The sequence below is a fragment of the Garra rufa genome, chromosome 4 (assembly GCF_049309525.1).
Source record: "Garra rufa chromosome 4, GarRuf1.0, whole genome shotgun sequence".
Taxonomy (NCBI): domain Eukaryota; kingdom Metazoa; phylum Chordata; class Actinopteri; order Cypriniformes; family Cyprinidae; genus Garra; species Garra rufa.
This window is the reverse complement of record NC_133364.1, coordinates 31,094,751-31,108,319: the sequence shown is the minus strand read 5'-3', so window position 1 is coordinate 31,108,319 and position 13,569 is coordinate 31,094,751. Positions and strand designations below refer to the sequence as shown.

At 39.7% G+C, this 13,569-nt stretch overlaps 1 protein-coding gene across 1 annotated transcript; it reads right to left on the bottom strand.

Moving 5' to 3' along the window:
- Window positions 1-585: 585 nt before the first annotated feature.
- LOC141333823 (uncharacterized) lies at window positions 586-4,323 on the bottom strand. Its single transcript, XM_073838974.1, has 2 exons — window positions 4,174-4,323; window positions 586-1,747 (listed from the first exon to the last, which is right to left on the bottom strand). Exons 1-2 carry the CDS (start codon window positions 4,277-4,279, stop codon window positions 726-728), a joined length of 1,128 nt encoding a protein of 375 aa, XP_073695075.1. The 5' UTR covers window positions 4,280-4,323; the 3' UTR covers window positions 586-725.
- Between the last annotated feature and the right edge of the window lie 9,246 nt (window positions 4,324-13,569).

The window sequence follows — 13,569 nt, the reverse complement described above, 5'->3', positions numbered from 1 at the left end:
TATATTTCAGTCATCTGTGAATATTTTTAATTGTTCAGCATTTTTTCATTGATCTTCTCATGACAACTTACGGAGTCCCTAAAATAAAAATAAAAAACTTTTACATGCACACAAGAAACTTTTTTGTGCCCTCGAGAAACCATTCACATACGCATGGGAATTTTTTGCATGCTTACACATAACTTCTAGATTTACATAACCAATTACCTCTATTATCAAGGCCTAATGTCCAATTTAATACATCCTCTGTGGCGGCTCAGAAACCATGACACAAAATGATTTGATGATATAAAATTTGCCAAGTTCAACGGTCTATAAAAAAGACTTGTACTGTAAAAAAGTGTTTAGAATTTGGCTTCCGTTAGGGCAGTATGCCAGATTTCAAGGCCTTAGGTCTCTTTAACGCATACAAAGTGGAAGGCCAAGAAGCCACACGGTGAAATCGGCTGATGGCACGCTTAGGTTTAATGGAGGTAAATACACATATATGTATTATATATACACTATAAATTAATTCTCATGTGGTCATTAAGGATTTCTCTTAGGGGAAATCTTTTACCAGACTCTTGGCAGGTAAAATGATTTTCTCCAGTGTGAATTCTCATGTGCCTGTTAAGGCTTCCTTTTTGATTAAAACTTGTTCCACACTGTTGGTAAAAGGGCTCTTCAGTATAAATTCTCATATGGACTTTAAGGTTTCCTTAAAGATCGACAGTCCTTCCACACTAAGTGCATGTGTAAGGCTTCTCCCTAGAATGAATTCTCATATGGCCGTCAAGGTGTCCTTTTAGAGTAAAACTTTCTCCACACTGTTGGCAGGTGAAAAGGCTCTCTCCAGTATGAATTCTCATATGGATTGTAAGGTTTCCTTGTCGATCGAAACTCCTTCCACACTGAGTGCATGTGTAAGGCTTCTTCCCGGAATGAACTCTCATATGGCTGTCAAGGTTTACTTTTTGAGAAAAACTTGTTCCACACTGTTGGCAGGTGAAAGGGTTCTCTCCTGTATGAATTCTCATATGGACTTTAAGGTTTCCATGTAGATGAAAACTCCTTCCACACTGAGTGCATATGTAAGGCTTCTCCCCGGAATGAATTCTCATGTGGGCTTTTAGGTTTCCATCTTGATTGAAACTCTTTCCACACTGAAGGCATGTGTAAGGCTTCTCCCCAGAATGAGTTCTCATATGGGCTTTTAGGTTTCCATCTTGTTTGAAACACTTTCCACACAGAGTGCATGTGTAAGGCTTCTCCCCAGAATGAATTCTCATATGGGTGTTAAGCCGTCCTTTTTGAGTAAAACTTGTTCCACACTGTTGGCAAGTGAAAGGACTCTCTCCAGTATGAATTCGCATGTGGACTTTAAGGTTTCCTTGTAGATGAAAACTCTTTCCACACTGAGTACATGTGTAAGGCTTCTCCCCAGAATGAATTCTCATGTGGGCTTTTAGGTTTACATCTTGATTGAAACTCTTTCCACACTGAGGGCATGTGTAAGGCTTCTCCCCAGAATGAATTCTCATGTGGACTTCAAGCTTTCTATGTTCACTGAAACTCTTTCCACACTGAAAGCAGGTTAAATAACTTTTAGTCCCTGTCTTTTGAGCCTCGTTTTGTGAGGAGGTTTTTTCAGTCTGTGAGCAACTAAAAGATTTTTCTCCAGTTATGACATTACAGTGTTCATCATACTGTTCTTTCTCTTCCATTTTATTCAATACTTCACACTCCTCTTTCAGTGCCATCAAATCTAAGATGAAAAAAGACAAAGAGTTAATCCAAAATATTTTGACATGTAAACCATCAAAACTAAGAACATGTATTCTAGATCCAAAAGAGCCAAACTCAGTTCTCGGAGCATGAATAAGACAATAATATCCAATGGTAACCCAGATAATACTTTGGATAATCTGGTCAGGAGGCAGAATATAGATAAAAAAAATAAAATAAATAAAAACGAATTATTTTTCTATAAAGATACACTATATTGCCAAAAGTATTGGGACACCCCCTTCTAATGAACAGGTTTGACTACTTTAGTAGTTTCCATGAGTACAAATCTTAATGTTTAAGCATACGATGATATTCTAGGGCATTGTGTGCTTCTAATTTTACAGCAATAGCTTTGACAGGACCCTTTTTTACTTTAACATGACAATGCCTGTGTATAAGAGGCAAGGCTCAAAAAGAAATTATTGTTTCAGTCAGTGTGGAAGAACTTGACTGGTCTGCAGAAAGCATGTCCTAATCTCAGCTAAACATCTCTGGAGTGACTTTAAATGCAGACTTCAAAGGGGACATCTGATGAAAAACTAATTTTTTCATGTTGTTTGAACATGAATGTGTGTACACAACCACCCTACAATGATAAAAATCCACCCAGTGGTATTTTTTTAATCTTTAAAAAGTAATATCCCCTTTTGGTGTTTGCTGATGACTTTTTGGCTCAAGGTCTGCAATTAAAGTCACACCAGAGGTGTTCAGCTGAGATTAGCACATGCTTTTCTAGAATTGAAGAGGGTCCTGCCAAAACTGTTGCTGTAAAATTGGAAGCACACAGTCCCCTAGTAACCATGGTTTTTGGTATTTAGAAAACCATGGTTCATTTCGACAGGAACCTCTTCAATTCCAGAAATGATTAAAAAGAAATGATTGATTCAGTCAGTGTGGAAGAACTTGACTGGTCTGCAGAAAGCATGTCCTAATCTCAGCTAAACACCTCTAGTGTGACTGTAAATGCAGACCTTGAGCCACAAAGTCATCGCTAAACACCAATGATTTGTGCATACACTATATGTGACCCTGGACCACAAAAACAGTCTTATGTTGCTGGGGTATGTTTGTCGCAATAGCTAAAAATACATGGTATGGGTCAAAATTATTGTTTTTTCTTTTATGCCAAAAATCATTAGGAAATTAAGTAAAGATCATGTTCCATGAAGATTTTTTGTCAAATTCCTACTGTAAATTAGGGCTGGGCGATAAATCGAAAGCGATTCTAAGGCGCGTTTAGTGAATGAAGCCGGTACTTTGATTAGTAGTAAATCTCCATCACGTGCGTTCAGCTGCGTTCAGCTGGAGTGTTCAGAGGCGTAAATCACTGACAAGCTACGCCTAATCGCGCTCAAAATCGAATCGAATCGAATGCAATTTTTAGCGCAATTTGGCGTAGCTTGTCAGTGATTTACGCCTCTGAACACTCCAGCTGAACGCAGCTGAACGCACGTGATGGAGATTTACTACTAATCAAAGTACCGGCTTCATTCACTAAACGCGCCTTAGAATCGCTTTCGATTTATCGCCCAGCCCTACTGTAAATGTATCAAAATGTAATTTTTGTTTAGTAATATGCATTGTTAAGAACTTAATTTGGACAACTTTAAAGGAGATTTTCTCAACATTTAGATTTTTTTGCACCCTCAGATTCCAGATTTTCAAATAGATGTATCTCGGCCAAATATTGTCCTATTCCAACAAACCATACATCAATAGAAAGCTTATCTATTGAGCTTTCATATGATGTATACATCTCAGTTTTGTCAAAATTAACCTTATGACTGGTTTTGTGGTCCAGGGTCACATATGGACAAAAGTATGTAATTCTTTAGAACTGAAAAAAGGCACTTCCAAAACTGTGGCAACGAAGATGGAAACAATTAGTGTATTTATAAATTGTATTTCCATCTCTGTTGCAACCGTTTTGGAAGTGGCAAAAATGACTGTACCCATAGTTACAAGTCATTGGTGTACTGTTTGGTGATGAGTTTTGGCTTAAAGTCTGAATTTAAAGTCACACCAGAGATGGATGTAAGTAGGCTGTAACAGTTCTTTCCAACTTTTAAATAAATTTGTGAGCTTTCATAGTCTTTTTGTATTTGCTTTCAAACATGCATTGTGCCATTACTTATTAGGCCTTATATTTCAAACTACTAGTTTTACTGTAGTTGGATGACTTGGAACTCTCATTACTGATGAGAATGGAGAAAACCAGGACATCCTTATTATGTTATATGATGCCAAGATCATATCAGTGTTTGCATTAGTATTTGTCTGTTTGTGTGATTTCTACATGAGGCGACCCACTTCACTTCAGTTACAACACTCAAATGTCATTCTAATAAGGACATTTTTATAAGGATCAATTGACTAAGTTCAGCTCTGAGAATGAAAACCAACCTGTTTGTTCTTCGGCCTCTTCTTGTTTAACACTGAATGTTTCTTCAATCTTCACATCTTCACTCTCCTCTTTAATAAATGCCATCTTCATAATAGTAAACCACATGAATCTCAGTTGCTTCACCAGGATTTTTTTCTGTTTGGATACGTTGTCCTGTTTAAGATTAGAATAAGTAACAGAAAAAAATAAATAAATCCAAACTAAATCTGTTTCAACCAGCACCCTAGTTCAGTAGTCAGCACCAAGCAAGAACTACAAATTCATAAAATTATACAAAGTTATACACATTTAATATTTACATGGTTTATTTTTAATATTCAACAACTTGTAGATGTTTAATAAACTGCACTTTCACGAAAACATTTCTGCACTGCATTTGGTGTGTGAAAACATTAACATGTTTGTGTTTGTTGTTATCGTTGCATTTACATTGTTTTGAGCAGCAGGTGCCGTCAGCGTGCAGTTATTAGAACGCTTCGAAAACAGTGTATCATTTTGCAAAGCATTTGATCCAACTGATTCACATAACTTGTCAGTGACCACATTTGTGTTTATGATAAACTGATTTACATTACAGGGAGCAAAATCAGACGCACCTGTTCTGTCACTCATGTGCGAATAAGCTTTACTCACATAAAATTACGTTCATTTGTATTAGATAAATCATTACAATGTTGCATTCTATATTAAGTAGTTAATTTATAATGTTTGTAAAACTACGAAATACACTGAGCGGGTTGAACTGATTTAAACACGTTAAATGTTTACAAACACAAACCTTTCTTCACCCAAACCACAACAGAAGCAGGAGCGAGGCGCAGCTGTATGACGTCATATCGCCAGACCAAAATAAAAGTCCCATTCACTCGCTGTTTCTGAACTCACCAAGCATACACACAACTATTAAACATATGTCGGCGGTATTCAGAGTTAAATTCTTGGTGAAATAAACATGCAAATACATGTTGCCCAATGATGTGGTGAAAAGAACAGCGAGTGAAAGAGTGTGTAGCACAATTAATACGTAAGATTTTATCTAAAAGGCAGAGCAGCCAAGCAGTGCAAACATTATTTTTAACTGAGGTTAGAATTAAATTTATTTATTTTTTACTCTTGTTTTCCCTAATTTTCGGTTTGATGTACTGTTCTGTAGCCTATAGGCCTACAATAATTAATGTTTGTCAAATGAAGTCTTTATTAGATCAAAGATTAAGAAAGAAAAGGGAAAAAAAGAATATTCAATAGGTATTATTTTGTGTTATTTTTAATTGTGCACTATTAATTGTGATTGTGTGATTGTGCAAGAACCTTCCTATTTTACACCAGTGTTTTGTTTCATATTCAGGGGTGTCAAAAAGTACTTAAAATTGTACTTAAGTGAAAGTTCAGTTTTAGAAGCAAAAGTATCTGGCCAAAAACATACTTTAGTAAAAGATTTGAAATATGTATGAATTAAAATGTTTAAAACCGCACAATGTGAACATGACTGTAACCCTTACAACCCCTGGTAATGAATTAATGTCTTCAAGAAAAACGAATTGGTTTGAAACAAGGTCTCAGCTTTTGAATGTTGTAATTTATTTAGGAAAAAAAAAAACATATTGTGGCTCTTTAATATGTCCTGACAGATCACTGTATTGCCTTATTAGATCAATCGACACTTGAACCGATTGTCTTTTCTTACTTTGGATGCCCATTTTCCACAAGTTGATAGGATTCTTTAGGGCCGTAATGAAAAGTCTATAACATACTTTGGTTAACATTTCTCAGTGGTAGTAGAAAACAACACCCTTTTTAATGTTTAAGCATCAAAAACAGCTCTGCTCACAGCGACCCTTTTCAGTGCATGTCCCTTTAAATCATAATTAGCTCTTCACACCCCACCTTCTCTTATGTGTGGTGACAAGCCATAGTGTTTACTTAGCTAAGCTTACCTAAGCTGCATTTAGCCGTGGAACATGCTAACACATTTTGCGATTTGCCCAAAAAAAAACAAAAACAAAAAAAAAACTTATACTTATCCTGATTTGTATGAACATAGATGCACTTAAGTAGATTGGGGAATGCGTTCCCTTCAAAAGCAAATGTAATCCACGGCGTCTTTAGCGGCTCAAATGTCAGGAGTAAATGAAGAGCTCTTTTTCGAAAACGTGATAAACGCCAAATTTAAAAAAAAATAAGTTAATTATGCCATTATGCAGTGTACTGAACCTATTCACTGCTCCATAAATGTTTCGTGCCAAATCACTGTATTTCCTTGTTTAAAATGTACTGCAAGATGCAGTTTCTTTCCAAAACGCTATAAACGCTGAACCTGTTTTTAATCTAAATGCGATATATCTTCTTGACCAATCAGAATTTGGCGAGCATTCGACGCAATCTAACATGACGGCGCTCTGCAGCGAGAGATGTTTGTGTGCAGTCTTCTAAATGAGTGCTTTAAACTGGATTAACACTTTTGATGGCCTGGATGAGGCAGTGATACCTGCATCTGTGGTTAGAAAACGCAAAGAAAATCACAAGAAAAACAACAAAAAAGAAGGTTCGTCACTCAAGCCCTGTTTACTAGTGCGTTTTCATTTTAAAATGGCATTTTAAAATGAAAAGGATCCTCGTCTACGTTAGCATGTAGCGTGTATAGGTAGATTCCCTATTGCTTAGATAAATGATGTGCTTGGAGCAGTCGAAAGGGGAATCTACTCATACATATCTATGGGTACAGCAACGAGCATGATGGGATTGTTTACATGGTAGTCAAAGATACGCAGAGGGAATGTGGGCAGCCACGCTATAGTTTTCAAAATTCTCTGTTTTTGTCCATTTACAATGAAACGCAACCCCAGAGTTTTCAAACTAAAACACGCAAACTAAAAGCTGTCACCCAAACGACCTGATGATCAATTTAGCCAGTTTTATGAAAGACCAAACAAGGTTTACAAGGACAGGGCCATACTTCTCCTGGACATAACGCAAGTGGAAAGGCAGCGTCTGAAAGTCTAAACAAACGAAAAGACTAACATTAAAAATAAAGATTTATATTAATTTATAGTATGAGTCCCATATGCCATATTGTCACGATATACACTAAACACACGAACAACGACGGAGTAAAAGTGAAGGTATTTAATAATCCAAGGGAAGCAGGCAGAAACAGGAACACAGCGGGGTAACATTTAACGATCGACAAGACATCATTGAAAGCACACACATTAAATAGACAAGGTGATTACAAACACAGGTGTTGGCAATGATGGGAACAAACCAAGTAACAGAAAACAGCGGGGGGAAATGGATGGGAGAAACCAACTCAAAGTCCAGGGGTGTGACATTACACCCCCCTCCCGGAAATGGCGCGTCCACGCGCCGACCGAACTACAAAGTCCTTAGGAGGGGGTTTGGGTGGAGGACGTTCTTCCGGAAGGGGGGCCAGGAATGAAGTCCAGGGTGGTGACTGAATAATCCATGGTGGTGATGACGGAGGGAGGAGCCAAGGAGGAGACGGGAGGGATCCGGAGCAGGAGGAGCCAGGTGATACCCAGACCGCAGCCAAGATGGAACCCCACGGTGGAGCCGATGGAGGGAGGAGCCATGGTGGAGAGTGGGCTGACGACTTCCGTGGGCCGACCGACGGAGGCGGAGCAGGTGGTGGTAGAGCCCGAGGCGGAGACGGAGAGCCGATGATCCCGGGCGACACCGAGGATCCGGAGGGCCAAGGTGGAACCCAAGGCTCTGGCGACCAAGGCGGAGGCGGAGATCCGGAGGTCAGCGGCGGAACCGGAGCGACAGAGGACTGAGGCTGTGCCAGAGGGATGGAGGAGTTCCACGGAGCCGGTGGGATGGAGCAACGAGGCGTAGCCGGAGGAGTGGAATCCTTAGGCGAAGGTGGGATGACGACAGACCTAGGCGGAGCCGGAAGGACGATGGAGCGCGGTGAAGCTGGTGGACCGACGGGCGACGGTGGAGACGAGGGAGCTGAGAGACGGGGTGGAGCCGCAGGTTCGGAGGGCCGAGGCGGAGTCCAGGACTCTGAGGCTGGAGGCGGAGATGAGGAATCCTCCAGCCATGACGCCGATGGTGACTGGCAGACCTGCGGCGAACCCACTGCACAGATGTTAAGCTGAGGGTGAGCAGAAGGACTGACAGGTGGCAGTGGTGGCATGGCTGAAACATATTTGCTATTAAACTGATGTAACTGAGGGAGGGTGGGTGGGAAATTATGACGGGTAGTAAGTTCAGAGATATTAGAAAGTTCAGTCCAAACATCCTCAGAATAATCCATATTAATCACAGAAATGTCCATAGCATTGTCCATAGAAAAATGTCCCGGAATCGTATTAAGCTCACCCTCAGTGGTGGTGCAGTGGGTAATGCTGTCCTTAGCATTCTCAACCTCCACTGACCTCTCCACCGTCGCGGTTACTGAAGCCGGCTCACACACCTGGTCTGACGCCTCGTGCCACTCTGGCTCCGTGACGATCAGCTGCTCTGTCGCTCCTCCTCGCGATGGCACGCTGGTCGCGGCGGGTGGTAGCTCTCCGTCAGCGGTGGGCTCAGTCTGATATTCCGCGGGTCGGGGTGGTAATTGGCTGGGTTCCGGGTCACGCTGCGAGACGTCTGCGTGGTGTGACTGGACGGCGTTGTAATCCTCCTCCGCTTCGTCAAGGCAGAGCTCTGAACCCCAAGCACTCAGCAAGATGTTAATATATTGAGTTAGGGTCCAGTCTGGTTCACCTTCGGGCATGACGAAGCGGAGATCCTCATCCAGTCCACACCAAAATCCCTCCATAAGGCAGACGTCATCGCAGCTAGCAAGATGGCAAATGCTAATAAACTCCTCCACGTAGTCCTCAAGATCCCTGCCATCCTGGAATATAAAGGTGGTGTAACCTTCCAGAATGGCGTTTCCCCTCCTTGGACGGACGTTGATGGAAGCAAGTTTCATATTGGTGAAATCTGGTGACGAACACGACGGAAACAAAAGACTGAAAAAAGACGCAAAACAAAACGGGGGAATTCACAAAAAATAAACTGTTACGGTCGATCGTCCTGTCACGATATACACTAAACACACGAACAACGACGGAGTAAAAGTGAAGGTATTTAATAATCCAAGGGAAGCAGGCAGAAATAGGAACACAGCAGGGTAACATTTAACGATCGACAAGACATCATTGAAAGCACACACATTAAATAGACAAGGTGATTACAAACACAGGTGTTGGCAATGATGGGAACAAACCAAGTAACAGAAAACAGCGGGGGGAAATGGATGGGAGAAACCAACTCAAAGTCCAGGGGTGTGACACATATGTTGCATGTTCTCTTGTTTTTTTTTTAAGACATAAACGATCAATGTTTTGGAAAAAAAGAATGGATTTGTAGCGTTTTGAAAAAAAAAATCAATATAAACTTTGAATGTATGATCGACAATATTGTTGTTTCCTTTAACATTTAAAATTAGCGATTTTTTTTTTTTTTTTGTAGTCCTTTACGATTGTTGCTTGTCAGACTGTACAAACATGATGATCATGTCACACTGTTGGATCTCAGTCAAGATGCATTGAAAACCTGTCCAGAATTTTCAACAGTTTTCAACGGTCGGATTGGTCGGTCAAACCAGAGACCAAAGACTACAGATTTTAGCCTAGGATTATAAGGATCTTTTAGGACTTTCAAAATTGGTTTCAGATGCCTAAATTGTGGCCAAAATCGCACAGTGTGAGCCCGGCTTAAAACGCCAATGTCAATCAACTATCGTGGGAGCGACCTGGGTTTGTGTGACATAACACAGCCAATCATCCGAGAATGTCTTGATTTGAGAAAGGGTTATTATTTTATAAACATTTAAGATGACCCCTTTAAAGCACACAATAAACACGAGTGAACATCAGAACATATTTTATTACAACTGTGGAAAGATGTCAATACACACAATTTTTCTAGTTAAAAGTCAAAGTTAATCTACTCTCCTGTCTGATTAGTTGGTCGGACGAAATTGCGGCTTCGGTGTTATGATTGGTTAGATCCCCTGTCACTTAAGCTGTTGGGAAAGGGTCAATTCTTGTAGAAACATGGCACAATTTGGAGGTGGGAGTTCAGGTACCAAATGGAGGGTGTCCAGAATATTCTTCATGAGCTCCAAACTTCACAAAAAAACAGAACTAAGTGTCTAGTCCCAAGGAATCTATTCTTTCAAATTATGAAGCAACGCATAATGAAGACATTACTTCAGCCTAGGCTGGTTGGCTGGTTTTAGCTGGTCAACCAGCCTGGTTTTAGCTGTTCATAGCTGGTCAGCAGGCTGGGTTTAGAGGGTTTTTTGACCACATTTCCAACCTGGTCAGGCTGGTCTTAGCTGGTCAGGTTGGGAAACCACCAGCTAAAACCAGCCTGGCCAGGCTGAAAGACCAGCTAAAACCAGCTACTTCCAGCTTAAGACCAGCCAACCAGCATAGGCTGTTTTAGATATTTTTTTTTTCAGCAGGGTAATTGAAAACAACACAGCCAACACTGACCTTGACAATGACATTGACAGTGAAAGTAACATTTATTGATGGTGAGGATGACTGATTCAGTGACTGCTTTATTTGTGATGCTCCAGCACCATCATTCATAAAACAAACAAGGTGGCATGGAGGTTATAGTGTTTTGATCATTGCACGCAGGAGGCATCATTTCTGTAAAAAAAAAAGTTTCCTGTGAAAAAAACTAAATGCCAGCCAGAGAACATACATACATACATTTATATAAATAATACAATAGCATAAATAATAAACAGTTAATATTGCTGAAATGGATTATACATGGAACAGTTTTTTGATGCCTATATTGATTATTAACGTTGTTAGGGGTGGTTGCTTAAGGAGTTGCAAAGTGATACACAAAACTAAACAGAACAAAAATAGTCAATGAATGTCAATGTATTTAATGAATGTCAGTATAATTAGGTTACAGGTGGTTTTCAAGGCTGCCCTGGAGCCCACCCAGCACAGCAAATTATATTTATCTCCCTCATCACACACACCTGACTCAACTCATTAGCAAAAACTCTGAAATTGTGTGTCCAATAGACATACAAAACGTACAACACTACTGTGGTTTTCCAGGACAGGTTTGAAAACTGCAATGCCTGCAATGTCTTACAACAAAACTAACAAATGTTTTATTCTTTGCATAATACTTGGTAACTGCCATAAGAAATAAAACTGCCATATTTGGGTCTTTGTCAGTTGTGTTAAACATGAACAAACACAGGACAAAGAAATAAAAGACTTATTAAATACTCATTTGCATGCAAAAACAAAAAACAAAGCACTTGAGCATATGTTTGCCTATGGCATGACTGTAAAATAAACAACAGCAATGAATATAAATAATACAGAGTCATAAGGATACACTAACAGTACCGTGCTACACATTAGACATGGCTTTTACAAAGTGACAGCTGGTGTGTGTGTGTGTGTGTGTTTGTGGTCTTTCAGTGATGTCTTTATGCTTCATTAGATGTTGGGAACATTCTGTTCATCTATTAGCACCTTTTAGTGACTAATTAGAATAACCAAGTACTGTAAAAGCAAGACATGAAACTAAATCCTTTAATCTTGTTTGATTTTCACAAGTAACAATAAAAAAGCTCCTTACATTTAACTGGTTTTCTTTTAAGCATATTTCTTTAAAATAACTGTAAATATGCATAAATGTAAATATATACAGTGCACTGAGAAAGCATTCATTACGTTTTTTCACGTTTTGTTACCCTGGTGAAAAAAACAGCCTGACCAGCCTGGAGACCAGCTAAAACCAGCTACTTCCAGCTTAAAATAGCTAAGACTAGCCAACCAGCCTATGATGGTTTTAGCTGTTTTTTTTTTAGCAGGTTATGTTTCTGCCTTATGTTAAATTGTTTTAAACTACTTTTCCCCATATCAATGTACACACTTTGCACCGTAATGACAAAGCAAAAGCAAAATTTTCACTTCAACTTCATAAATTTATTAAAAAGAACTGAAATAAGTACATTGCATAAGTATTCAAACCCTTAACTCAGTACTTAGCTGAAACACTTTTCCAGCCTCAAGTCTTTGTGGGTATGATGGAACAAGATTTGCACATCAACATTCAACAATTATCTGCCAGTCTTTGCCTCACCTCTTCACCTTTCAGGCTCTGTCAGCTTGGATGAGGTCTGGCAGACATTTTCAGGTTTCTCCAGAAATGTTTGATTGGGTTCAAGCACAGGCTCTGGCTGGGACTCTCAAGGACATTCACAGAGTTGTCTATAAGCAACTCTTGATGTGTGCTTAGGGTCCTGTTGGAAGGTGAACCTTCTGCCCAGTCTTAGGTTCTGAATGCTCTGGACTATATGTCAATATTGTGGTGCATTGAGCTTTTCTTCTACTGTAAAGAGTCACTCAGTCTCTGCCACTGAAAAACAGCCCCACAGCATGAGGCTGCTACCAGCCCACTTTACTTGACGATACTCTGCAGGTGATTAGCAGTGCCTGGTTTCCTTCTAACATGTTACTCGGAAATGTGTCTTCACTGAGGAGAGGATTGAGTCTTGCCACACCACCATAAAGCTCAGATCGGTGGAGTGTTGCATTGATGTTTGTCCTTCTGTAAGTTTCTCCCATCTGCTTATATGATCATGGAGTTCAATTAGAGTGACCATCAGGTTCTTAGTCAGCACTTTAGCCAAGGCCCTTCTCCATCAATTGCTCAGTTTGGCCAGGAGACCCGCTCTAGGAAGAGTCGTAGTTGTTTCAAACTTCTTCCATTAAGGGTAATGGAGACTACATGCTTCTGTAAACCTTGAATGCAGCAGATTTTTCCCCCTGAACTTTTCCCCAGACGCGTGGCTTGATGCAGTCTCTGAGCTCTATACACAGTTTTGTTTTGTTTTTCACCTCAGGGCTTGGTTTTTGCTCTAATTTGCATTTTCAGTTGTTAGATCTTTTTTGAGCCATGTGTGCCTTTCCAAATCCTACCCATTCAATTGAATTTGCCACAGGTTAACTTCACTCAAAGTGTTGCAACATCTACAAGCAATATGAATTCTCCTGATTTAAATTTCAACTGTCCCAGATAAGGGTATAAATACTTATGCAATGGAATCATTTAGGTTTTAAATTTTAATACATTTGCAAAGTTGTAAAAAAAAACATTTTTTTTGCTTTGCCATTATGGTGTATGAAGTGTAGATTGATATGGGAAAATTTCAGTGTAAATTTCTGTATGAACAAAAGATCCAGCGACAGAGCTATGAACTTAACTAGTTACCCAGATGTGATGATTGTGTGAGCATAAATTAAATAATGAATCTTTGAACAAATAAGGCTCCATGAGGAGCAGATGGACTGCATTATATTTTCAAGTTACAACTATTTTGGCTTTAA